General features: G+C 44.5%; 1 protein-coding gene across 1 annotated transcript; it reads right to left on the bottom strand.

Annotated features, from left to right (window-relative positions):
- Nucleotides 1-7,159: 7,159 nt before the first annotated feature.
- Nucleotides 7,160-26,150, bottom strand: HNRNPU (heterogeneous nuclear ribonucleoprotein U). The gene is made up of 14 exons (XM_073545151.1): nt 25,457-26,150; nt 21,326-21,425; nt 21,167-21,240; nt 14,265-14,404; nt 14,075-14,174; nt 12,930-13,042; nt 12,560-12,823; nt 12,350-12,469; nt 12,060-12,182; nt 11,213-11,381; nt 10,818-11,084; nt 10,347-10,543; nt 9,122-9,196; nt 7,160-8,851 (listed from the first exon to the last, which is right to left on the bottom strand). The coding sequence occupies exons 1-14, from the start codon at nt 25,986-25,988 to the stop codon at nt 8,798-8,800; spliced, it is 2,328 nt and encodes a 775-aa protein (XP_073401252.1). The 5' UTR covers nt 25,989-26,150; the 3' UTR covers nt 7,160-8,797.
- Between the last annotated feature and the right edge of the window lie 1,729 nt (nt 26,151-27,879).

Raw genomic sequence — 27,879 nt, 5'->3', positions numbered from 1 at the left:
TCTGGGGTGCTATTTTGTGGAGATTCCCCGGGCCAATAATATCCCTTCATGGAAGAATTAACAGCAGAGATTAGGCATTTTGGGCGACCAAGTGCATCCTATGGTTCATGCACTGTTCCCGGAGGGGAACGCCATCTTTCAGGATGATAAAGCACCAATTCATACAGCTAGAATCGTTAAAGCAGCATGGCACGAGGAACATTCTAAAGAAGTTGAGCATCTCATCTGGCCGCCACAATCCCCAGACCTCAACATTATTGAGCACTTAAGGTCGATTTTAGAGATTCAAGTTTAGACGTCAATTTCCACCGCCATCGTCGCTCAAAGACCTGGAGGGTGTTTTAACTGAAGAATGGGCTAAAATTCCTTTGGAAACAATTCACACCTTGTACGAATCCATACCTCGGAGAATTGAGGCTGTAATCACCGCAAAAGGTGGACCTACACCATATTTAACTTTTGTTGGTTTCCAGGTGTTTCCATTATTTTGTCCAACACCTGTATATTACCGTATATACTCGAATATAAGCCGAGATTTTCAGCCCATTTTTTGGGGCTGAAAGTCCCCCTCTCTGCTTATATTCGCGTCATATACTCCAGGGGGTCAGAGGGGAGGGGGGGCGGGGGTGTCTGGTCATACTTACTCGTCCTGGCACTGTCTCTTCAGCCCCCAGCTTCTCCGCGATCTCCCTTCCTTCAGCGGCCACATGGTACCGCTTATTAACCTCATGAATATGCGCATATTCATGAGTTTTAATGAGTGGTACCATGTGACCGCTGAAGGGAGGAATGGAGATCGCGGAGAAGCTGGGGGCTGAAGAGACAGCGCCAGGACGGGTAAGTATAGCGATACTCACCTGTCCTGCGTCCATGGCTGCTTGCTGTTGTCTGGCACGTCATCTGTCAGTGACGTTCAGACAGCAGAGGGTGTGGTGACGTGGTTAGTGCGCGCCGCAACCCCTGCAGTCTGAACGTCACCGACAGATGACGTGTCAGACAGCAGCAAGCAGCGATGGACCGGGGGACAGGTGAATATCTCAGGTGCCAGCAGTGACACCGGCACCTGGCCCCAGCGACAGAGGTGAGTATGTCTTTATTTTTAAATGCAGCAGCGGCAGCACATGGGGCTATAATCTATGGAGCATCTTATGGGGGCAGCATATGGGGGCATAATCTATGAAGCATCTTATGGGGCCATAACCTTTATGGAGCAGCATATGGGGCATATTATTCTATGGAGCATCTTATGGGGCCATTATTAACCTTTATGCAGCATTATATGGGGTGTATATTGTATGGAGCATCTTATGGGGCTATCATGAACTGTATGGAACATTATGTGGGGCTCCTGATTCAATATGGATATGCAAAAACATTTAACCTACTGATGTCTCAATTAATTTTACTTTTATTGGTATCTATTTTTATTTTTTTTAAATTCACCAGTAGCTGCTGCATTTTCCACCCTAAGCTTATACTCGAGTAAGTTTTCCCAGTTTTTTGTGGCAAAATTAGAGGAGGGGGGGGGTCGGCTCATACTTGGGTCGGCTTTTTCTCGAGTATATACAGAATGTAAACTAGAGGGCAGGTCACTGAGGGATCAGTGACCTGTCAGGAGCCATTCTGGTGAATACCTATTCAGAGCACCACATGAAGACCCCCCCGAAGCAAATGCATATCATTAACTCAAAACTGAAAATAAAGATTTAACAAGACAGATTTATCAACCAAGGCACCATTTTAATCAGCATACTGGTGCCAACCTGACAGTGTCTGTAGGTAGTGCACAATCCTGCTGACAGGTTCCCTTTAAAACATGTGCAGCAGCTATATTTCCTGATGTTTAAGGAAATAATTGAAATCTAAGTCAGTTTAAGCTGTTTGATAGAACCCATCCTGAACACTCAGTATGCGAAACAGTCTGAAACCGGTCCGATATAATTTGGCATTTATTCTGAAGATGAGCGGTATACATGGGGAGGAATGTTTGTGACATATCTAGAGTTGGTCTTTAAAGGGAGTTAAATGGACTGTCAGCACAGAATGACTGTTCAAACCAAACATAGGTGATAAGTGCATGATTGCAGGGCCAAACATTTAAAGAAGTTGTCCACTACTTGGACAACTCTTATACTCTTCTCTTGGCCTTGATAACATACACCTATACTTGCCTTCCGTGCAGAGATCAGCTGTAGCCCGAACTTACTCTTCATGTTCAAAACATTTGAAGGCAGAGAGTGACCCAGTGCTGATTGGGTGCCGGCATCAAGTGTCATAACACCGCACGAGAGCCCTGGGGAGAGCGACTGACAACCCCGCAGGAGAGTATAGGCTTTATGTTATTGGGGCCAAACATTTTGATCAAGAAAGGGATGTTGTAGTTATGGGCAACTCCCTTAAGTTCACCTTCCCACCTGCTGGTTTTTCCTCCATTTCCAACCCCCTTTCTTTGATATACAGAGCAGAATTTGTCCTCCATCTATCACACAGGTGCACAACTTCAGTCCTCAAGGGCCACCAACAGCGCACATTTTCAGGATTTCTCTAGCATTGCACAGGTGATAATTACAACACAGTAAGCAATGCCAAGTTAATCCTGAAAACATGCCTTGTTGGTGGTCCTTGAGGACTGGAGTTGTGCATAGCTGACCTATCATGTGGGAAGGTGTAGTTAAAGGTTTGGCAACATCATGGTGCACTGAGCGCCCGTACTTTCTATGAGCAGTTCTGTGCTGACAACGTTCAGAATTTCACAGCATATGGACAGATGTATTTGGATACGTCTTAATCAGTGAATTCAGGTTCTACATTCAGTCCAATTGCAACAGATGTATAAAATGAAGCCTCCTAGCCATGCAGTCTGCCTTTACAAATATTTGTGAGTGACTGGGTCGTTCTAAAGAGGTCACAAAATGCTAGTTTTGTTCTTTGGAGTCACGATTATAAGAAGTCAGATTGTGACATCTCTTCTCTCCTAAAAATATTCTATCAACTAAAAAGTGTAAGCTTTTTGGAACCCAAGCACTACTCAGCCACAAACTGTGACCTCAAAGTTACAGATCAGGTTCGCAAGCTGTTGAGGGTGTATGGTGCACAGCAGATGCCAACACTCTGCTGACTCAATAACTGCAGAGTATCAAGATTCCTCTGGCATTAACATCAGTACAAAAACTGGTCCTCAGGACCTTAATGACATGGGTTTCCATGGCCAAGCAGCAGCATGCAAGCCTTACATCACTGAGCACAACACAAAGTGTTGGATAGTGTGGTAAAACACGCCAACACTGGAGCAGTAGAAACATGTTCTGTATTGTGACCAACCATGTTTCTCTGATGGTCAAGTTGGGGTTTGCTGAATGCCAGATTATCATCTGCCTGACTGCACCGTACCATCTTTAAAGGTTGGTGGAAGAGGGAATAATGCTATGGAGTTGGTCTAGACCACATAGTTCAAGTCCTAATGCTGTTATATACCATGACATTTTGGACAATTGTTTGCTTTCAACTATGTGTGACAATATGGGGTAGGCCCTTTTCTGTTCTAGCATGACTTACCCAGTGCACAAGGCAAGATCTATACAAGGCATGGTTGGGAGAGTTTGGGGTAAAAAACAAACAAAAAAAAAAAACAAAAACACTTGACTGGCCCACACAGCCCTGTCCTCAACCCCATTGATTACCTTTGAGATTAACTAGATGGGAGATTGCAAGGCACTCATCTCACATCAGTGTATGACCTCGCAAAAGCTTTTCTGAATTAATGGGCATCAATTCCCAAACACTCCAAAATATTACAGAAAGCCTTCCCTAAAAGGGTCAAAACTAGAGTTGAACGACTTTGGTCGGATCGGGTTTCACGAAACAAAATTTGAGTCGGATGAAACTGGTCCGACTAGGGCAAAAAAAGTCGGAGTTTCGTCCGAAACCCGACCCCAATGCAAGTCAATGGGGAATAAAAGTCGGCGTTGAGTGGATGAATGTCATCCGCTCAATGCCGACTTTTATTTCCCATTGACTTGCATTGGGGTCGGGTTTCGGATGAAACTCCGACTTTTTTTGCCCTAGTCGGACCACTTTCATCAGACACAAATTTTGTTTCATGAAACCCGATCCGACCAAAGTCGCTTAACTCTAGTCAAAACGGTTTGTTACATAGGGTTAGATATGTACGGGAATGAGATGGATTAAGCAACTTCATATTAAATGTAAATCTTTTTAGAATGGGAAGTCAAATGTTCATATACATGTAGAGGGTAGGTGTCCAAATACATTTTTTTTTCCACTAATTGTCAATTATGGCAGAAAAATATACAGGAAATTGAAGGTACTAATCAAAGGATCTGCTGCATATAATACTTTGGTATAATAACCAAATGGCAACTTTAGAACATTAACAGTGCAGTACCAAAGGTATAATTAATCATGGTTTGTAACATGCTAGGCCCTAACTCCTAAGAGATATCATAAGGTTTAGATGGGTGAGACAGGCCAAATAATTTCTCTAGTTTCACTAGAACAAATTACATCAGGAAGCAGTTTGTAGAGAAGTATATACTTACCAATGTATTTAGTACTCACCTAGTATGTTTAACGATACAAACCAACTACTGAAAGAAAGAAATAGAATGACAGCGTTACACAGGCCAAGAACTGTATGATGCAATACAAAGAAAGACCATTGTGAATATCACTAAAATGTACACCAGAGATTTCGTTCAAAGCACTGTGCAAATACAAGTCTTTTGCTATGCACTCACTGGTCCATTTCTTTTTCTCCTCCTTTGAATGGAATATAAAGGGCCCGTTACACATAACGATGTCCCAGCGATCCCACCAACGATCCGACATGATTGGATCGCTGGGACATCGTTAGACAGCCCCTCCAGCGAACAGGAACCAGCGATCAGCGACGCTGGTTTCTAATGTAAACGTCGGGTATCTAGGAGCCGCGCAGCTCTTGGATACCCGCTGTTTACCATGGAAACCAGCGTACACGCTGGTTTCCAGGGTAAACGTCGGGTATCTAAGAGCCTGCGGCTCCTAGATACCCGACGTTTACCCTGGAAACCAGCGTGCACGCTAGTTTCCAAGAGCCGTGCGGCTCCTAGATACCCGACGTTTACATTAGAAACCAGAGTCGCTGATAGCTGGTCTCCCACTGCCACACGCAGCGATGCACGCTGGGCAGCGGGAGACCAGCGATCAAAAAAACAGCCCGGGACGCTCGAGGACGATCAGCGATACCCGGCAGGGGGGGGGGGGGGGCGGTCGCTGATCCCTGTCACAAACAGCGATCTCGCTGGAGAGATCGCTGATGTGTCACAAAATCAGCGATCTCGCTAGCGAGATCACTGTGTGTGACGGGGCCTTAAGTTATTATTTTTTTTTTAAATGGGAAGAGGCTGGATTCTATCCAGTATATAAACTTAAAAGTTAAATGGAAAGACACCATATTTTTTTTTTTTTTTTTTTTTTTTTGGAGGCTCCCATCCGGCTATAAATTTGATATACAAGAGAAGTCATGATCTTGGTGCTTCATCTTCTGGGCAAATCTAGTCACGGGATGCCACTATTAAAAGCACAACTTGAGGGGTTTTTTTCCCCCCTCTTCATTGCAGCACTGTCTTATACTTTCCAGCTGTTGTCTTCATCTTTTAACTACATCACTCCAGTCTCCAGCAGTTTGTAACCTGCCTGATAGCTCGATTGTTCGCTGGGCGAGCGGGAGGTCACAAATCAATGAAAGTCTATGAGAGTCAGAACAATGCTCAGAGTTTCATTGAGATTGTGACGGTTAAACCTTTTGACTACTGGTCAGTCAAAAGTTGCTGTCACAAGATGACAGCGCATGACCAGAAAGCTGAAGACAGCGGCTGGTACTTATAAGACTAGGGAACTTACATTAGTAGCACCACTCCAGGACTTAAAAATAAATAAAAATCTGGAGCGCTTCTTTATTAGCTAAATCAGTGTAAACATGCGCACCATTTACATTAAGTGCAATCAAGTACTCAACGATCACAGTCTTGCCCGGTCGCCAGTGCTCACACTGGGTTGTGTGTGAGCTAGAAGTCACCAATACAAGGCAAGTCTATGGAGTGTCATAACAAGGCGCCATAGAATTACACTTTAAAGGTGACTCCTGGCTCATGCAGAACCCAGTGTGAGCTGCCTGGTTGAAATTGCAGTAACTAGCATGAAAAAGGACCACAGCTGTGCTGGAAACCGGGGAACACGGCAATAAGTAAGTGATTGCATTTACAGTACACGTTTACACAGGATTGGCAAGTAAGATTAATAGGATTGCTTCTTTTAAGAAAAAAGTAAATATACTGTGCATGTAAAAGTCTGGTGGGAAGTTACTCACATTTGACAGTGAATTCATGTAAAGGATTTCTGAAAAACACAAAAACAAGATATTCACACACCTATAAACAAACAAAAAACGAACAGCTTGAGTACCTGTAAGTACAAAAACATGCAGATTGACTAGCTGTTGGTATGACCTGTGCCATGCTAATACCAAATATCCAAATGTTTGCACTGCAGCATATAAATTCAAGTGTGACTTCAATGAAAGAATCAGAAGCTACAATGTCCCGTTTTCTCATTTATAGCAAGGGGATGGGGAAGATGGTTTGCAAAACTAAAATAATTCAAACTGTGTAGACTTCCACAAGTATAGAGCTTTCTCAAGCATAAATGCAGTACTGCCAATGGGACTGGAAGTAATAAATACTTCAGACGGAAAACCATTGAATCCATTGGAGCTCAATATAACAATGCAGCCCCTAGACACAGCCTTTGCAGATTTTCTTCCTAGCACTGTGTACAGCATGACACGCCAGCAAACTCTCTAAAGTTAGGTTATACCTCTCGAGCAGTTCTTCAGGCAAAGCCCACCATTCTGGAAGAGGCTGCCACTATTTGTATTTTCTGATTTTGTCCTGCCTATAGTGGTTGCTTACTGCTTTTATTCTTCAGTCTTATTGCAAACAAAGGCAAATTACAAACCTAGTTATGTAAGCCAACACTTCTGAATCTTTACACCAGACCCTGATATGGTTATACAAAGTTTACATTTGGAACCATGACAACGTATTTGTAAACGTTGCCATTTTCTTAAAATGACCACACAGGAAATTAATAAGGCACCAGAGAAATGATAGGAGTACTTTATTTCAGACTAAAAGTGGGGACAATCCCTTTGTGTAAAAGGGATTAACGGAGTTATACAACTTACCAAAAACTTGTTAATTAGAATAGTAAATCAAGCATGTATTTACAAAGTCAGTTCATTGGAGAGGCTCCCATCCAAAGTTAAAAGACGGGAGTCAGGCTTGACAAACTTTACCTTACGGGCATTAAGCCACAGAACGTCAGTTGCTCCATAGTATTTTGCACCATTCAGCTGGGACATAGGTGAAAATCCCTCCATGTAACGGTATACTTTATACCATGCTTCTCATCGCAGGGTTGGGACACCGCAGAACTGCTTTGCACGGGTCTTGGGGAGCATAAAGCAGCTGGTGTATATCTGAGGCGACTGCCATGCCATGGCCTTTGAGATGTGCATATGGATCAAGGCCAACTGCTGTAAAATGGACGGCATCCCAATCCACTAGGTTATAGTGGAGAGAGTGTGGAGATCAGCACATTCCTTCCATCTCTTTAATTGCAGTCAAGTCTAAGCATATCACAGACATGGCAGTTGTATGGGGCAGGGATTAGGTTTCTCAGAAGTTGGTGACAATCCCAAACACAAGAGTGTAATTCACTTTTTATTTATTGCAAGTGTTCTATGGATGGATTCCAGCTCACCCTCGTTAGAGGTTAGCAGGCAAAATGGAAAGAACTGACATTTTTCCAAAAAAATGCTATAGTAATATAACTCACAATATCATTAGTTTACAAGGATGGTGCAACTACAAGCATACTAGGCAAAGAACTGCAAGGGAAGGGGAGGTGGAGATACAAACACAGCTAACTTCATACAGATCCCAGACAACTAGATTTACAAGTTTAGTTTAATAAGAAACAGGCATTCGCCTTTTCTTTGAAGAATCAAAATTTAACAAATGGCAAAGACAGTTTTAAACCTTCACAAGTTAAAGTCTCTACGGTTTCCACAGGTAAAGCAGAAAATGTAAAAGCTATTGACATACACTCCAACCTCATCAACTTGATTGCAATTTTTTTTTTTTTTTTTTTTTTATTTAATTTCTAATTTTCTAAGACTATACTGTTTACTTGTCAAACAGCCTTCATGCCCTCACAGATCAGGATGTTCACTCCCAGAACTAACACGATGTATAGTAAATGAGGGTCATCAAGGGACCACTAAACAAGCCTAAAACCTTTATGTCTTCATGTTAATGTTTGACAGCTACACCTGACTGCTGACTTCCTTTCCTAGTGCTGAATGGAGTCATTTTTGCTTAATAAAAAAAACGCCAGTTACAAAGCAATCTCTTTACTTTTTATATGGTAAAAAAAAGGAAAAAAAAAAAATAAATGTACAGATAAAATGTAAAACCCTGAAATACTGTCACATTCTCTTATCGTGCACAATGCTGAGGTTCTTAGCAATCCAATCACTTTAAAACTGCAATAAAAATGTACAAAAACAAAACTCAACCCAAAAAGCAACTAAAATGAACCAAAAGCAGTAAAGAACCCGCAGGCACTTCCTCTTGTGGAATGTTTGTTTTGTTTTAAAGTTAGCCTAAAGAAAACAGTCGACTTCTTGTGAAGGTTTTGAAGAGAAATGTGTATCAGTTCATTTTTATTTGGGTATTCAATAATATCCTTGGTGGTACTGCTGGCTCCATGGCTTTTGACCCCAGTATTGCTGCAATTAGAAAAAGGGGTAAATATTAACATGTTAACAAGCTTGTAAGCTTAGATGCCAACAAGAACTGCTTGGTTATGTGTAACATTTGAATTTCATCTCTTTACTCATTTAACTAGGAGCCTAATTGTGACTAGATACCGAAAGATCCTTTAATGTATCCTGCAGTAAGTGGAATATCATCTAAATCTAGAGTCAGGTGCGTCTTTGGGTGAGGCTGTAGCAGGTCACTGTTGAGGACTCTCCTAGGTTTGCACAGACAATACTTACGCCCTGCTGCTGCCACTGGTTGTAACCCTGAGAATGGTTTTTGAAGCCACGGTTGTTTCCACGTCCTCTAAAGTTCTGCGGATGTAACAAAAGCCAGGCATTAAAAATAAAGTTAGATACAATAAGAAATGTAATATCTAGAGGGAAAATAGTGAGTTAAAACAGACATCTAGTCAGCATAGAAACAGTTTTAGTATAACTCATTTACATAGTTTTTTTGGACTATAAGAAACTTAAAAAAAAAAAATAAAAAAAATCCATTTTTCTCTTGCTAAAGTGTGGGACCAGCTCTCTCCTACAAGACAATTATCAGTGAAGGACCGCACAGTCAACCACATACCAGGAAGGATTTTCAAAATAAAGCAGAGCTGGGCATGTGTGGGTATGGCAGAGCTTGCATGTTCAGCAGAGTTGTGCATGTGTGTGCGCTGCAGAGCTTACATAACATGCATGCTGTAAAGATTTGTGCATAATGCACATAAGGCAGCACAGTGGTTAGCACTGCAGCCTTGCAGCGCTGGGGTCCTGGGTTCAAATCCCACCAAGGACATCTGCAAGGAGTTTATGTTCTTCCCGTGTTTGCTGGGGTTTCCTCCGGATTCTCCAGTTTCCTCCCACATTCCAAAGACATACTGATGGGGAATTTAGATTATGAGCCCCATCAGGGGGACAAAGTCAATAATGTCTGTAAAGCGCTGTGGAATTAATGGTGCTATATAAATGAGTAAAATAAAATAATGCAGAGAGACAAACAATTACCTCCATAGTCTATCCTAGGGAAATAAAATTATGAATATTGACCTCTACTACACCTTAAACCGCCAGGGAAGTTTTGGTTTGTAGGAAATATTTTTTCCCATTTTCAACTGTATAAATCTTGGGTGCATCTTATAGTCCGAAAAATACATTATTTTTAGCTTATACCACCTTTTATCAATTCTACATGAGGTGAGAAGATTTATTACTCTAGAGTAGTTGCACTGTATAGCCCTGTATGAAACGTTCAGTTAAGTCAAAGGAAAGCAATTTATTTAATGGAAAAGAATGATTTCAAGTGGATAAGAAAACTGCTACACAAATACAGAGAAGGTAGGCTTTAAAGTCATCTGAATGTAGTTTAATTTAATTAATATGAACTATGGCTTTATGATATATAAACAAACATTTGTAATGGGGCTAATCCTGATAGAAAATTTTAACTCACGTCAAGCAAATAAAAATATACCTGATTGTAGTTTCCACGACTGGGCATAGAACCACCACCACCTCCACGGCCATAGTTTCCACGGTTATTGTAACCACCCCTGTTATGATAGACTGGTGCACGAGGATATGGATAGCCAACTGCTCCTCCACCTCCACCACCGCCTCCGCGCTGTGGCATGTTACCCCTCCTGTTATATCCGCCACGATTCACTGGAGCTATACATTAAAAAAAGTAATTTTTTTTTTTTTTTTTTTTAAAAAGTTCATTTTACACAAGTCATTTCCATTAAAGAGGATTAGAATTTTAGAAACAAAAATTCAATACATACATTAGTAACTCAGAAGATGCCCCATATTTTTTTTATAATCTTTTGTTAAGAGTTTTGCCTTGTCTTCTGATTTAATTTTGTTTTTATATTTTCCACAGATTATTATGAAGTGGCTATCTCGACTTACTCTATGGAACAAGTAGAGTAGAATTTTTACAAACCTCCACCACGGTAGTTTCCTCCACGCATATTATAGCCTACACCTCCACGGCCTCTATGTCCACCATGACCATGCCCCACTCCACCTCTGGACTTGTTTTTGTTCTTGTTTACTTTTTTAGCTCCCACATTTTGCTTCTTTTCAGGTGGAAGAGATTTTTTGCTCTCCTCTTTATACTGCTCTATAAGTTTGTCCGCTTCTTCTTTTTGCAGTTCCACATAAACAATTTCATCAAAGCACTCACTGGATTCTGGTAGTGAGTAGTTCCCTGTAAAAAAGGCCAAAGTATGGAATGTATTTTTCACCATGAGACTAACATTACAGGCAGAGTTTGACATCAGTAGATATGTTGTGTGTCATGTTTGACGTGATGAGACTAAGGATTTGTATACCCACCTTTCATTTTCAGCACAGCGTGCTCAGGAAGGTCCTTTCCTTCAACTTCTGCTTTCTTTTGAGTTCTCTCTTTATAAATCTCATCACTTGGACACACAACAACAGCTTTCCGCTGAAATCCAGCAAACAGGCACATTTTTCTCCTCTGGGCAGCAGCAGATACATTTGTCTATAACAATAGAAAAAAAATACATTTAGCCAACTTTTTTTGTGCAAGGATGGGGGACATTCCTCCATGTCCTCCCATTTAGGGGGGGGGGGGGGAAAGGAGGAAGAAGAAAAAGCAGCAAAACCAGTTACAATCTTTCAGTCAAAACACCATTAGAAGGCCTAAAAATTCAAGCTATGTAGCATGCAAAATAGTCAATAGAAACATTAAATGTTTGTGTGACAGTAATAGGACTGATCACATTGCATGCCCGATTAGCCAGGTCAAGGTCACCATTATGCTGCAGCTCTGCTGTAGGTGCTACTTGTGCCACTATAACCAGCAGTCTTCTGTGACCATCTGCTGGATGTCTGTTAGAGATTAGGCTCTTATTAAAGCCGATCAAATACACCAAGTCTGATTTAATTATTAGATTTTATAGACTCTAGCCACAATTACCCTATAAAGGCCATGACAGGTAAGAATGGTCCATTATGACTGCTTAACCCTCAGAAATGCACACAGGAATGGGTGGAAAGTAATAGCTGTAGAGGCAGCCATTCATATGTGAAGCAGTCCATGAAATAAAAGAATGGGCTGGGACCATCAGATACTTGGGAAGCTCTTTGCTCTAGCTCCGCAGATAGACACCATGCTGTCATCTTTGTATCATAATAGTGCGATTTTAAGAAATATTACTTGATCTAGAATAAAGTTCCTCTTCTTCCGAGCAGCAATCTCAATGAATTTGCTAAGGCATTGAGGGGCCCTCTGCAGCAAAGCATTTAGTTTTCCTGTGTCAGTCATGTTTTTGTTACCAACCTGAGAGAGGAAAAAAAAAAAAAAAGTATGTTATACTGCAGGTAATGCCCAGATTCATATAGACTCAATTTTCTCGCCAGTCTTGAGGGCATGTTGGAGTCAGATGCTCCTAATTCATGAAGTCATACACCATTTAATGAATTAGGAGTGAAGCACATTAATCTTACCATCATTCTTTCCATAATATTGTTTGTTCCAAGTACATTGTATTTTCCAGGATTCTCAGAAACGTGTTTATTGGCCCAAGTAGTTTTCCCAGCTCCTGGCAAACCAATCATCATGATAACCTAAGAATAGGAAAAACAGTAAGATGAGAACTGCATTGTAGAGGGCCAATTACCACACAAATGAATGAGAAATACAGGTAATGTTCGCACCTCACAATCCTTCTTTTGTTCAGGCCCTACAGGACCTCTTAAACGATCATCAAGGGAGACATTCTGAATAAACGTAAAACCTTCAGGAACGGGGAAGAATGGTTCAGCTTGTTGGCCGAAGTTAAACTCAACAGCACAATTGTGACAAAGGACATGTGGGAAAAGTGGTCTCTCAGATAGCATATCTTTATCCACTTTAAAAGCGACTCCTAGGTCCTGCCCATTTTTCGCAAATGAAAGCTCTATTTCTTCACCTTCAAAATTCTACAAGACACAAAAAAGTAGAATATAAAATGCATAAGAATACATACATCCTGAATGCTAAAAGTATGCATATCTGATCTTCATACAAAAGGGCAAAGAAACTTACCGCCATACAGGCGATGACATCATTCTCATCATACTTCTCACCGTACTCTTCAGTCACCGCATTGCACGACTTGGTTCCTTTTAGTGAATAGCCATAAGAGTCTTCATCTTCACCTATGGAAATTATATAAATCAATTTGGGACAAATGACAAGACAGACAAATCAGAAATAGATAAAACTGTTAGACGCAGAGTAACATATGGTCAGTTAATCAGTCACCAAGATTCCTATACTTTTCATTCGATTAAAAAAAAAAAAAAAACCAAAACACTCCTCTCTTGATTATAAAGTCATACAGATTTGAAGATGAACATGCAGAATTAAAGGGAATCTGTCAGCCCCCAGCCACTTTTAAGCTATTACTATGAGTATACAGGTAACAATAGTTACTATAACCAGTCTTACCTGTATGCCTCATAGCTGCGGTCAACATGTTGAGAAATGCAGTTTTATGCTAATGATTTCTTCCAGGGGCGTGCGATGCCTGGAAGAAATCCCTGCCTACTCTCTTCATTACAATATCACCCCCCTCCTATGCACATCACACTTCCGTTACGTGCAGTTGTGGCGCCGTATTCCCGTGCATGTGCCCATGCAGTTATGGGTGCCTTATCCGCCATTTTCATGGAAGCATCTCCATCCTGCTTCTGCACAGGCAAGTGCATTTCTCAACACCTAAACCACAGCTATAAGGCATACAGGTAATACTGGTTTAACCATTGTATTACGTGAATGCCCATAGTAATAGCTTAAAAGCGTCACATGGGGTGATAGAGTCCCTTTAAAGGGGTTTCCGTCCCTTTGGTTTGCTTATAGTGACAGAACACCTTACATGCATAGGCAGCAAACTAGTATCCACCTACTCCTGCAGTTAACTGAGCAATGCAGGCACACCATCCTGAGTCCATCACCAGTACCTCTTGTTACGTCCTGCAGGCCAGGTAGTTTAGCCTGGGAACCAATATATACACTTCACAGCAGAGAGCAGGACTAGGTGTACACAGGACTGCTGCCTCCAACTAGTGTTTACATTCACTCACAAATTAGTATTAAAAAAAAAAGTATATTAGAGAGTTTGTTGCATTATACAGAAATTAGGCATCATTTATAAAAAAACCCCGAAAACCTGTTCAGATTTTACATACCCAGCATAAATCCACAGGAGCTCAAGGACCAACCAATGCGCACCTCATGTACATCAATATCTTTGGAGTACAGATGTTTCACAGGAACCTTTTCTGTCACCTGAGGGGGGGGGGGGGGGGGGGGAAGACATTTAGTATAGATGCCAAAAAAATAAACTGACTTACATGACCTCTCTATAACATAACTTACTTTCATCTCAAAGCAGACTTTGCCACTTGAGACACCGTAAGAGGCTCTGCCACCAGCCCACAGGAAAGCAAAACTCTCCATTGTAAGTGAAGTGGCACTTAAACGATCTCGTGAGATCTTGAAGTGGAGATCACAGTTATCTGTTGAAAAAAAAATTAAAAAAATATTACTTCAGAATTATGTAATTTAATTTATAAGTGTATATAAAACGACATTTGCTAAAGAAATTGAGGACGTCCTTGGTCAGTCATCCCGGATCTGACACCCTTGCCCTATTACAGGCAGATTGTTGATGAAAATGTACTGCATCATCTGTTAATCTGAAGAAGCCTTAAGAGGCCCTGTCATAAGGACAATTACTTACTGCCATGTTAGCTTAATTTTTATTTCAAAGTAACCATACATTCTTCATTTAGACACCCAATAACCAGTTTGCAGCTGGCTCAGTTGCAAAATGTAGCTTAGATATGTCGCCCCAACCACTAGTCTACTCCCCGCTGCTTAACTTACTGTTCACTGCATGTTAAAGAGAACCTGTCAGGTGCCCCATGCCCTCCAATCCTTCAGCATTCAGCTATGTGTGATTAAACAACTTCCCTAACCAGCCCTGTATAACGTAATTGAAGGATTTAAAAAAAAAAAAAAAAAAAAAAAAAGAAGGACGTATGACATCTGCTTTCCCTATGCGAATGAGGGCTTTGATTGGTCAACGGGGCGCTAGTTCCCATATTAGTCAGTCCTCTTTCCATGTTATGGCACCTTTGTGGGCATGATAACAAATTTACACAAGCCGCTCACATCGACAGTCCCTGCAAATCTGCGTGCCGCTCATTCTAGCAGTGACACTGCGTCTCTGAAACCAGGTGTACACTTCCCGGCTTCAGAGACGGGCACTGCATATGACCGGAAGCCATCGTCTAAACTTCCGAACATGCACAGTGGGCATCTCTGAAACCGGGAAGCATACACCCGGCTTCAGAGACCCAGCTGGAATGAGTGGAACGCATGCACAGATTTGAATGAGCTGACGATTAGGCCCGCTCATGTAAATGTTATCACGTCCACAGGGGCGTGATGACATGGAAAATAGGCATTAGACCTACCGGTAATTATGTTCCCAGGAGTCCATCCTGACAGCACCAGGGAGGATGTCCTTCGCCTCCTTGCAGGGACAGGAAGAGCACACAAAAGGTTAAAAACAGTCTCCACCCACATTCCGTCAGTGTTTTTCGAAGTACCACACCGTGGATGATGCAACTGAACACTTTGTTTACAGAATCATATTACAACATATGACAATTCGGGAAAGGAACTATCCGTGCTGTCAGGATGGACTCCTGGAAACATAATTACCGGTAGGTCTAATGCCCATTTTCCAGGACGTCCCTCCTGACAGCACCAGGGAGAATAGCAAAGTATCCCCTTAGGGTGGGATGACTGCTTGGAGGACCATTCTCCCAAAAGCAGTCTACTTTACAATACGTCTAGTTTGTAAAGTTTACAGAATGTGTCCAACCTGGACCAGGTTGCGGCCTTACAGATTTGGTTTACCAAAGCCCCTGCCCTTTCTGCTCAGGAAACTGATAATGCTCGTGTGTGGGCTTTCAACCATTCTTGGGGGGGACCCCGAGACATAGGCCAAACTAATTAGTGAGGTTATCCTCGCGATGGAGGCTTTTGAGGCCTTCCTCCCTTTATTTTTCCCTCCAAAGAGTAAAAATAGGTTATGGTCCCATCTCCAACCCTGCGTGGCCTTGATCAATAACTGCCTGGCGTACGTCCAATTCGTGCAGGGCCCTTTCTTTATCATTTGAGGGGTTCTTGCAAAAGAAAGGCAAGATTATCTCCTGGTTTAGGTTTTGGGCGAAAAGATGGGGTCTAGTCTCATGATTATTCGATCCTCCCAGATTCGGAGATATGGATCTCGGATAGATAGCGCCTGTATCTCGCTTATCCGTTTTGCTGTGGTGATCGCCACTAAGAATGCTACCTTCACGGTTCGATGTGAAGTGGGCATCTCCTGGCTCTGGATAAAGGGATCTAAGCAAAGAGACCGCAGGACAAGACTAAGATCCCATGGGGGGACTGACCTCCTGAATGTGGGATGTAACTTGTGAATTGCCCTGATAAATCTTATTACCCAGGGATGGGAATCCAAGGGGTAATTGAAAAAGGAGCTTAATGCTGAGATCTGGACCTTCAGCGTGCTAGGCCTAAGTCCTTTATTAAAGCCTGCCTGAAGGAAATGAGTATTTTTGGGATGTCTGGTTTTCCTTCCACTGATTCGGGCCTGCCACAATCTAGACAATCTTTTCTATATTTTGTGGTATATCGCAGAAGTTACGGCTGACAGGTGAAGTCTTCCCGTGTCTTGGTAAAAGACCGGCCCTTGGTGAATGAGATCTTCCCTCTGTGAAAGCAGGACAGGTCGATCTGCCATAATCCCCAGGAGTGGAAACCAGCTCCTTTTTGGCCAATAAGGTGCTATCAGTAGCACTCTTGCCTGATTTTCCTGAATCTTTCTGAGGATGTTTGGAATGAGAGCTATAGGGGGAAATGCGTAGGAGAGAGCTTGCCCCCACTTCTGGCTTAGAGCATCTAACCCCTTCTGGGTTGTCCAACGGATTCAGAGAAAAAAACCTGTACGTCTTAGTATTTTTCCTAGTTGCGAAGAGGTCTATGTGCAGTCTTCCCCAGCGCTGGCATAGGTTCTGGAAGATCTTTGTGTTCAGCTCCCACTCCGTGGGACAGATCTTCTGCCTGCTTAAATAATCTGCCACTGTATTTTGGGATCCTTCGAGATGGACGGCTGTTACTGATAGAACTGTCTTCTCTGCCCAGGAAAAAAAAAAATCTTCTTTGCTAGGTCCTGGAGTCTCCGATGCCTGGTTCCCCCTTGATGCCGCAGGAAGGACACCGCCGTCACATTGTCAGATAGAATCTTGACGTGTTGGTTTTCCAGCTGGAGTGGGTGCTACCGTAGGAACCCCTCTGAGAACTCCCCTGGTATCTATAGTACTGATGTCTTCTATAGCCACCGGGTCTACGAAAGGGCTGGTCCATAGGTTTCTTTTCCTCTGGGAACCCCTTTTTTATATCGGATGCTTTTTCTAATATGTTGTCTAAAACTGGGCCAAAAACTTTTAACCCGGAGAAGGGAAGGACACAGAGCTTGTTTTTAGAGGCTCAGTCACCTGTCCAGGTCTTTAACCAGATGGCTCTGCGAGCAGAATTTGACAAAGCCATTCCGGGCAGAAAATCTCACGGATTCCGCCGATGCATCAGCTAGGAAAGCTGTGACTGACTTCATAATTGGGAGTGAATCTATAATTTCCACCCTTGGGGTTTTATTAGACGAGTGTTTCTCTAACTGCCCCAACCATAAAAAAAATAGATCTTGCTACCGAAGTAGCTGCTACGTTTGTTTTAATAAAGGCTGCTGACGTTTCCCAGGCCCGCCTGTTATGAATGAGTCGCCGGAGGAGGAAAAAACAAAAATGCAAGCCAAGTCCAGAAAACCGGAGAGGTTGGTAGCTAGCAGATTGCAGACCCCTGATCATATTCACAACAACTAACAGTAGCCGTGGCGCGTTCCTATGGTGGTCCTAGACGCCTCTTCACAGTCGGAGAACTAAATAAGCCTAAAGAAAGAAAGGGGAAATCTAAGCTGCCCCAGAGCAGACCCCAAAGCAAAAGACAGCCCCCAACATGTATTGTCGGTGAAAACAGATGAAAACACAAACAGACAGAAAGACAGGCAGAGCAAACGATGGGGCCCAACTAACTAGATAGGAAAGGACAGAAAAGATGCTGGCTGCAATCCGCAAAAACCCTACCAAAAATGTCCCAACACGTCTGATATGAAAACCGGCCCTGAAGTCACTAGACTTCAAAATCCCTACATCAGCACTCCGATATATTCTGAAGACAGAGCAAAAGAGATTTAACCGATCAAGGACAAAAATGGAAATTCAGCAGAGCCCCAGCCGGGGCTGGCAGAACACAAAACTAAGCAAATCAGACAAAATCTCATGGAACAATAACAGAGCAAAACTTAGCTTTAGAAGACAGGAACTGAACTGGAGGCCAGAGCTCAGAGCAGAGAAATCACCAGCAACCCTACAGGGCGTCGGCTGCCTTATATCCACTCAGAGATTCCGGATGTCCAATCGCAATCCACCTGTTCAGGTGACAGGTTTCTCCCATCCAAATCAGTTTCACCACCTCCTTTCACCAGCAGAGGGAGTTAATCGGACATCAAAGGTGAACAAGAAAATGAGCTCACAACACCCGCCTTAGTAGGTTATCCACTTCCTATCCAAGGGGTCCTTCAGGCTAGAGGCGTCCTCGAAGGAGGATAGCTGTTTTCTTGGCCACTTTTGCCACAGGGACATCAATCTTGGGAACTTCATCCCACACTTTAATGTCCTCGAAGTCGAATGGGAGACATCACGAGACGCTTTTCCGATTCCTCTCATTCCTCCAGGACCATAGCTCGCACATGGTCGGTCACTGGAAATACTAATTTCCTCTGCACCCTAAGGCCCCCGAACATCATGTCCTGTCTGGACTGAGGTTTCTGGACCTCCTCAATCTGCATTGTCTCTGACCGCCTGTATCAGATTGTCCGCATCGTCCGAGGAAAAGAGGCATCTTTTCTCATACTCCGGTTCATTAGCGCACACCTCACCTTCTTCCTGATCCGAATCCAAGGAGCTTCCTAAGCTCCATCTCCTGACTGGTCCGCTTGGCACTGGGACCTGGACTGGCTGGGAAAAGGGGGCCTCCTCTCGAATCAGCAATCTCATCTCCGATAGGAGGGACGGCTGTTCGCCCTTCATTACTTTGGCCGTAAAGGTGTCGCACAACAACTTCTTGTGCATGCTGGGGAGCTTAACCCTGCATACGGGACACTTATTGGGTCGTGGGAGTGGGCACTGTCGGATGTGCCTTTTCCTGCATAGTGCAAGAGATGGACAGTCAGGCTCTGGTCTGGGCAGTCCGGGTCTCGGTCGGTTTGCGCTGAGCGCACTTACCCCGTCCGGGTCTCCATTCCATGCTGTGAGCCTCTGCGAGGTCAGGAATGCTCTGCTTCTTCAGAGCGCCCGTGTTTCCGGCTCTCTGACGTCACTGTCTCCCTCCACGCGACTTCCAGTCCCCGTGCTGCAGGCGGGAGGAAGCAGCTCTACCCAGGGGGCTCGTCCCTCCCCTGGTCTCTGCAGCTGAGGGACCTCCACCCAGGAGGGTTTCAGCACCGGGGCCGCTTCACAGGAGGAAGGTTTGGCTGGGCCGCCTGATCCCCCTGGACCCCTCCGGTAAGATAAGCTTTATTTTTATATAACGCTAACATATTCCGCAGCGCTTTACAGTTTGCACACATTTTCATCACTGTCCCCGATCTAAATTCCCTATCAGTATGTCTTTGGAAACCGGAGTACCCAGAGGAAACCCACGCAAACACAGGGAGAACATACAAACTCCTTGCAGATGTTGTCCTTGGTGGGATTCGAACCCAGGACTCCAGCGCTGCAAGGCTGCAGTGCTATCCACTGAGCCACCGTTCTGCCCAATATGAATCCTCTTGTGCGTCCCTCCGTGCAGGGACAGGAAGAAACACTGAGGGAATGTGGGTGGAGACTTTTTAACCTCGTGTGCTCTTTCTGTCCCTGCAAGGAGGCGAAGGACGTCTTCCCTGCTGCTGTCAGGAGGGACATCCTGGAAAGAGGGCTGACTAATCTGGTGACACTAACGCCTTATTGACAAGTCAAAGCCCTCATTAGCATAGGGAAAAGTAGAGTTTATGAAAGCTTTTTTAAAAGCATTTAACTGAATTATGTTATACAGGGCTGGTTACAGAGGTAGTTTAATCACACACAGCTGAATGCTGATGGATTGGAGGGCATGGGGCACCTGACAGGTTCTTTTTAAAGGTAATCAGTCTTTAGCAACAGAGACACTAAAGGATTTCAGGTGATTGTGGATTGTCTGTCTCTGCTCCTGATGCCCATGACAATGAAGCAAGCTTCTAGTTCAGTGTAAGCAAGCCACTGGATAATGGAAGGCACAAGGTTGGGTGAAAGAATGGTCCATTCCCTATAGTACTGACAGAAAACTGTCAGAGGAATCCCACAGAAAAACGGAGTGGATTACAAGTTGTAGATCTTGAAAAATCAAAATTCCTGGACATATAAGATGCATAAAAACCAGGTTTAAAAGAGGTTGTTTCAAAATAAAAAGCACATTTAAAAGCTTAATATAAATAGTCTCCATTGTCAATAACAGGGGCATAGTGTACAGCTCAAAGTTTGTATTACGGGCCATTATGTTGAAGTGGCTAGTTACCTAGGCAAGGAGAGCACACCACAAGCAGGTTCTATGCCAGCATTTCCAAATCCAGTCCCTTGCAGCCCCCAGCAAATCAGGTTTTCAGGATTTCCTTAGTATTGCACAGGTGCATGTATCTGAGGCAATTTCTGATGCCTTGATAATATTGTACAGGTCATAGAACTACCAAGAAAATCCTGAAACCCAGATCTGTTGCGAGAGCTGCTAGGACTGGATTTGGGAAATCCCGCTTTACAACCTGCAAGAGCCGCTATACAGGTGGAGAAATTAATGAATTCGGCCATCCTTGGTCCCCCTGCGCCTCTCCCATGCTTAAAGGGCAGCATGGCAAAGCAGAAGACAGGAGGCATTCTCAAGGAAGCTTCGCCTCGAGAAAAACCTAACCTTGGGAGATGATGGCAGCTATGGTTTTGGGATCAACTAAAATTGCAGTATGTTTGCACTACTAAAAAAAAAAAAAAAAAACAAAAAAAAAAAACCCTGTGAGACAAGGTCCAACAAGCATTAACCCAACTAATTGCCCACATACTGATTTTGAAATGGACGTTGCTACTTACAGGTGTCAAGAAGGACCTTTGTTTCATCCAGTTTTTCATCTTCCTCTTCTACTGGAGGTTGTGGGGACTTAGACCTACAGAATTTGGCATCATTAGTTACAAGACCACTGGATGTATGGAGATAGAAAGTATCACATTAGATGAAGGTACTCTGCAAACCTGCTATATTTGTTTTCTTCTATATATTCAAAGTAGCCCCGACCATGATCCTCGCGTGGTCTTTTCACTCCCCGTTTCTTATCCTTTTGATCTTTGCCTTCTAAGGGGAGAAAACAAACAAAAGCTTTATTCCCCAGCATCTACACCATTTTTCCCATTGTTCGCTGATAGACATTGTATAATTGACTATTTAAGTTGCTGCAGTGATTGATGTACCCATATTTCCCAGTTCGTGTAAATGAGCTTCAGCAGTCATACTTAAACTGCAAGTTCATATGTAGCATAAAGTACAAGTCTGGTTTATTGATGGGATTGTCTGGGAAAAATTAAAATTTTATAAGGCTTTGTATGTCAAGTATACCAAGCAACAGGTATTTTTTTTATTTTGCCCAGAAAACACTTTTAATACATTGTTTGTTCAAGATATGCAACAAATGTCCAGTGTTAATGTAGCCAGTAGGATCAACCCTACTCAGTCATTATGAGAACAAGTCATAGGAAGCTGAATAAAATGACTGATATCTTGATATCTGTGATCTGACGTCTTATTCAAGAGAAATCCACGTTTTTCTTATATGTAAATGAGCTGTTAAGCTCTATGGGCTGGACACTGATCTGCATGAGAATCGGCCTCCAGATCTTATTATAAATGAAGGGGGCTGCAGAGTGAAACTTGTAATGTCTGCTCTCCTGATCTACATATCAAGACACTGGTAACGCCTGCTTTCAGTTATATCTCTGCTTGCAGATTCTCATATAGATCAGTGTTAGGCCTCTTTCACACTTCAGTTTTTTACAATCAGTCACAATCCGCCAGGTTTTGAAAAAAACGGATCCTCAATTTTCTTTTGAGGATCAGTTTTTTTTCCCCATTGACTTCCATTACTGGCGGATTGTGACGGATTGCCGTCCGTTGCATCCGTTTTTTTTGCGGATCCGCCAAAAGTTGCTGTCCGTCACCATCCTCAAAGATTTGAAAACGGAGCTTGTAACGTTTTTTTTTCTGGCGGATCCTCCAGACACTAATTTAACCCGAAATTCTTTCTGGGTGCCGGACAAAAAAAAAAAAAAAATTCTCTCTCTCTCTCTCCCCTTTTCCCGGCCAGCGTTTCCTTTAAATTTCCTCATTTTCAGGATCCGTCTGAAAACGGATCCTGTGCCATCCGTTCACATCAGTTGAGAACGGATCCGCTTGTCTGTCTTTTTGGCGGATTTGAACTGATGCAAAAAACTAAAGTGTGAAAGAGGCCTTAGGCCCACAGACCTAGAAACACTTCATTTGCATATAAGAAAAAGGTGGCTTTCTCTGGAATAAAACACCATACTGCAGATATGAATGTATCATTTTATTCAACTTCCAATGACATATATGCCAATATACATGGCTTAGGAGGGTTGATCCTACTGGCAGATCCCAAGATACCACACTTACAAGCACTATCAGCAGCTGCTGACTGGCTGCAGCACTCACGGGGCATAACATTGTGCAAGCAAAGACCAACGGCCTACATCTCCAGTAAATGCACTGCATGAGGGGAGCAGCTAAGTTTATCTAATAATTACTTTACATGGGGTGAGAAATCTTAAAGGGGTTTTCCCACAAACAAGTTCATTTTAATCAACAGATCTTGGAATAGTAATCACTTCCACAACTGGACAGGATTAAATGTTCCAATGCCGAGAATCCTATAAATGTGCCCCTGCTGTGTAATGGCTGTGTCTGACCCTACAGGAACATGGTCTGATCACATCACAGCTCCTGGGCAGGGGAGGAAGCAAAAGAGTATACAGACAGGAAAGCTCAGGATCACAGCTGATTCTTTTTCTGTGAGGTAAAACATTTCACTGTTTTTAAACAATATTTTACCTCACAGTAAGAATCAGCTGTGATCCCATACTCTCCTGTCTGTATACCCTCTTTTCCTTCCTCCCCTGCTCAGGAGCTTTAGTATGATCAGACCATGTCCCTGTACGGTCATATACAGCCATTACACAGTATGGGCATTTTACATGTACATTTTATTTAAACACATCCAGTTGTGGAAATTATTCCAAGATCTTTTGATTACAATGAACTTTTGTTCATGGGAAAACCCCTTGAAGATTTCTCAAGTAGTGGGTAAACCCAAACAATTATCACAACACTTAGTTCCAACATTTACTACAGATGAGCAGCATATACAAGATTGTAAGAGAAATGCTGAATAAATTGTATGAGAGTGGGACCCCATCAGATCAGTGGTGCTTCATGGTGGGCCCCCAGGGGGCGGACAGTACCGCCTACCATGCAGACCGGTGTTGTCACCTGTGGGTAAACCCTTCAAAAGATACAGCAAAGCAGCACTGCAGTAATGAGCCGTGTGTGACATTAGGGCAGGATTCCCAGATCTTGACATAAGACATTTCCTGACAAGCAGCTGAAATGGACAAAGTATATCAGCCAGTAAGGCTGGGTTCACACATAGCGGAACTCACGGAATTCCATTCCGCGGGAAAATCGCATTTTAAATTCCCGCGGAAAAACTAGCATTTCGCAAGCGTAATTAGCTTGCAGAATTGCTAGCGTTTTCCAAGCGATCTGGAGCATCGCTTGGAGAACTGATTGACAGGTGGTCACACTCGTCAAACATAGTTCTGCTTACTTTTTCGCATGGTGTGCACAGCCACACACGGAAAGTAAGCAGAAGAATGCATTCCTATGGGTGCGGGATTGCCGCAATTCAGCGAAATTAATGAGCATGCTGCGTTTACCGCGAAGCAATCCCGTCGCGGTAAAAACCGCAGCATTAGCACAGCATTGCGGAATCCCATAATTTCGCCGAATTGTGGCGATCCCACACCCATAGGAATGCATTGTTCCGCTTACTTCCCCCGCATGTGGCTGTGCACACCATGCGAAAAGCAAGCAGAACATTTGCGGATGGTACCCACTGTCCGGAGGAGAGGAGACTGTCCGCCGGGCTTTGGGTACCATATCCCTGTAAAAAAATAGAATTTAAAATAAAAAATAATGTTATTCTCACCTTCCGACGTCCCGTGCAGCCTTCCCGCCTCTCTCCCCGCTCCGGTCCCAGTAAGCCTTTGCGAGCGATGACGTCCGTTCTCGCGGGATCGTGAAGTCTCGCGGTCATCGCGAATGACCGCGAGACGTCACGATCCTGTGAGAACAGACGTCATCACGGTAATTGTCACAAAGGATTACTGGAATCGGGAGCGTGGAGAGAGGCGGGAAGGCTGCGCGGGACGTCGGAAGGTGAGAACAATTTTTTTTTTTTTTACATTCTATCTTTTACTATTGAAGCTGCATAGGCAGCCTCAATAGTAATAGGTTGGTCACACTCGTCAAACACTATGTTTGACGAGTGTGACCAACTTATCAGTTCTCCAAGCGATGCTCCAGATCGCTTGGAAAACGCTAGTTTTTCCACGGGAAAATTGTGGGAATTTAAAATGCGATTTTCCCGCGGAATGGAATTCTCGTGGTAATTTCCGCGAGAGTTCCGCTACGTGTGAACCCAGCCTAACACTCGAGACCACCCCGGTTACATCCAGATAAGGGACCAGCATTTCAGGCGAGGGCAGACACCCAGTGCCACTATGGGACTCAGCTTTTGTAAGAAGCAGCCACAACTTGCAGTAATGCGTCCACATTGTCACAGCTCCACATGTGGATTATAATCTGGGATGTGAGATAATCACCACACAGAATGACACATCCCTCCTCACCACTGCCAGAGGACACAGATTCCCAAGACAGCAGCTCATTAACCATTGGGAGTAGGCCCAAACCTTCCCAGTGACCCATCAAAGCCAGCAGGAGGGAGCCAGTGTATTACAGGCCAATCCCTCTGATGGCCCCATACACAGCAGACCACTGTACCGAAGCCCCTTCATGGATGTCTGAGAAGATGAATGGGAGAGACGGACAATGGATCGGCCAGATCCCTGCACACTGGGGGGAGGCTGGCCGCCATCTCTCCAGCCAGCCCCATGCTCTGTACGCCGCGCCCCTCCCCCACCCCGGGCACAGATGGGGCAGAATGGCTGACGCCGGAGCAGGCGTGCAGACATCGCACACGGGGCCCCGGAACTGACGTCACACGCTCCCGACCGCGCACACCGAGCACTCACCGCCCCGGGCGGACGCTCCCGCCTCCTCGCACTTGATGGCCATGAGGGGCCGCGGACCGCTGGGCTGCGCCCCCTCCTCCTCCTTCTTGTCGCCGCCATTCTCGTCCGCCTCTTCTTCCTCCTCCAGGCCTACCGGGATGCCCTCGTCCTCCTCCTCCTCATCGTCGTCCTCTCCCTCCTGGAAGCCCTGGTCGTCCCCATTCTCGTCTTCCGGGCACACGGCACTGCTTTCCTCGGCGCCTTCATCCTGGCTCGCCTCTCCGCCATTCTCGCCGCCCACCTCCATGCCTTCCTCATCCTCGTCGTCTTCCTCCTCTCCGACTCCCGGCTCGGCTTCGTCCCCGACATCCATCCCTTCTCCGGAGACTCCCCCGCCCACGGCGCCGCCGCCAGAGGCGCTCTCGTCGTCCAGCGCGGCCTGCAGCCTCTCCATCAGGTCGGCCTTCAGGCCCTTATCACTCAGACGCCTCTTCTTCAGCTCCTCCTTCAGCTCTGACACCTTCAGCTTCTTCACGTTGACCGGGGAGCTCATATTCGCGGCGGTATTGGAGTCCTGCTCTGCCACTGGCTGATTAGACTGCTCTTTCTCTCTGCGTGCGACTCCTTCAAAATGGCGGAGAAAACAAGGACGGAGCGCGCTGCCCTCTGGGGGTGGAAGAGAATGAGCGTCTGTGTGAGGGAATCGCCGAGGGTTTACTGACTCCGCCCCTGGAAAGGGCGTGGTATAGTGCAGCGCGCTCTCCCAGCACCGCCTTCCATTCAATGTAAGCCGCTCTATAGCGCCACCTAGCCAAAGTTCCTAATAGAAGCGATGTGGCGCGAAATAAACCAGCATTAGTGACTGCGCATGCGCAGTCTACAACCGCGCCATTAGCAGTCTGTCAGCGCGCCTCACATACATTCAGCCCCCAGTAGTGAAGGGAAGTTCGGCTCTTTTTGGTGATTCGGCTCTGCACGTCATAAAGAGCCGGCTCTTTTGGCTCTTTAAACGGCTCTTTTTTAAATAGAAATCCGTTTTCCACAGTCCTCATTCTAGGTCTTTGCCTGTAAAGTTAGGGCCTCATTATACCCCTGTATAAGGATCTAGTGACGCAGTGTAGACTGTTATTCAGCATTGCTGTGTCCTCAGATTGTCAGCTCTTGTGATCAGGCCCCGACTCCTCGCTCCTGTCTCTCCTGTACTGTGAGGCCTCATTATACACCTGTATAAGGATCTAGTGACGCAGTGTAGACTATTATTCAGCATTGCTGTTTCCTCAGATTGTCAGCTCTTGTGATCAGGCCCCGACTCCTCGCTCCGGTCAATCCTGTACAGTGAGGCCTCATTATACACCTGTATAAGGATCTAGTGACGCAGTGTAGACTATTATTCAGCATTGCTGTGTCCTCAGATTGTCAACTCTTGTGATCAGGCCCCGTCTCCTCGCTCCGGTCTCTCCTGTACAGTGAGGCCTCATTATTCCCCTGTATAAGGATCTAGTGACGCAGTGTAGACTGTTATTCAGCATTGCTGTGTCCTCAGATTGTCAGCTCTTGTGATCAGGCCCCGACTCCTCGCTCCGGTCAATCCTGTACAGTGAGGCCTCATTATACACCTGTATAAGGATCTAGTGACGCAGTGTAGACTATTATTCAGCATTGCTGTGTCCTCAGATTGTCAACTCTTGTGATCAGGCCCCTGCTCCTCGCTCCGGTCTCTCCTGTACAGTGAGGCCTCGTTATTCCCCTGTATAAGGATCTAGTGAGGCAGTGTAGACTGTTATTCAGCATTGCTGTTTCTTGTGATCAGGCCCCGGCTCCTCGCTCCTGTCTCTCCTGTACAGTGAGGCCTCATTATACCCCTGTATAAGGATCTAGTGACGCAGTGTAGACTGTTATTCAGCATTGCTGTGTCCTCAGATTGTCAGCTCTTGTGATCAGGCCCCGGCTCCTCGCTCCGGTCTCTCCTGTGCAGTGAGGCCTCATTATACCCCTGTATAAGGATCTAGTGATGCAGTGTAGACTATTATTCAGCATTGCTGTGTCCTCAGATTGTCAGCTCTTGTGATCAGGCCCCTGCTCCTCGCTCCGGTCTCTCCTGTACAGTGAGGCCTCATTATATCCCTGTATAAGGATCTAGTGACGCAGTGTAGACTATTATTCAGCATTGCTGTGTCCTCAGATTGTCAGCTCTTGTGATCAGGCCCCTGCTCCTCGCTCCGGTCTCTCCTGTACAGTGAGACCTCATTATACCCCTGTATAAGGATCTAGTGACGCAGTGTAGACTATTATTCAGCATTGCTGTTTCCTCAGATTATCAACTCTTGTGATCAGGCCCCTGCTCCTCGCTCCGGTCTCTCCTGTACAGTGAGGCCTCATTATACCCCTGTATAAGGATCTAGTGACGCAGTGTAGACTGTTATTCAGCATTGCTGTGTCCTCAG

This window comes from Dendrobates tinctorius, unplaced genomic scaffold, assembly GCF_039654945.1.
Source record: "Dendrobates tinctorius isolate UK_male_01 unplaced genomic scaffold, ASM3965494v1 ptg000140l, whole genome shotgun sequence".
In the NCBI taxonomy this organism is placed as follows: domain Eukaryota; kingdom Metazoa; phylum Chordata; class Amphibia; order Anura; family Dendrobatidae; genus Dendrobates; species Dendrobates tinctorius.
The sequence above is the reverse complement of the archived record's forward strand: the minus strand, read 5'-3'. Positions and strand labels throughout refer to the sequence as shown.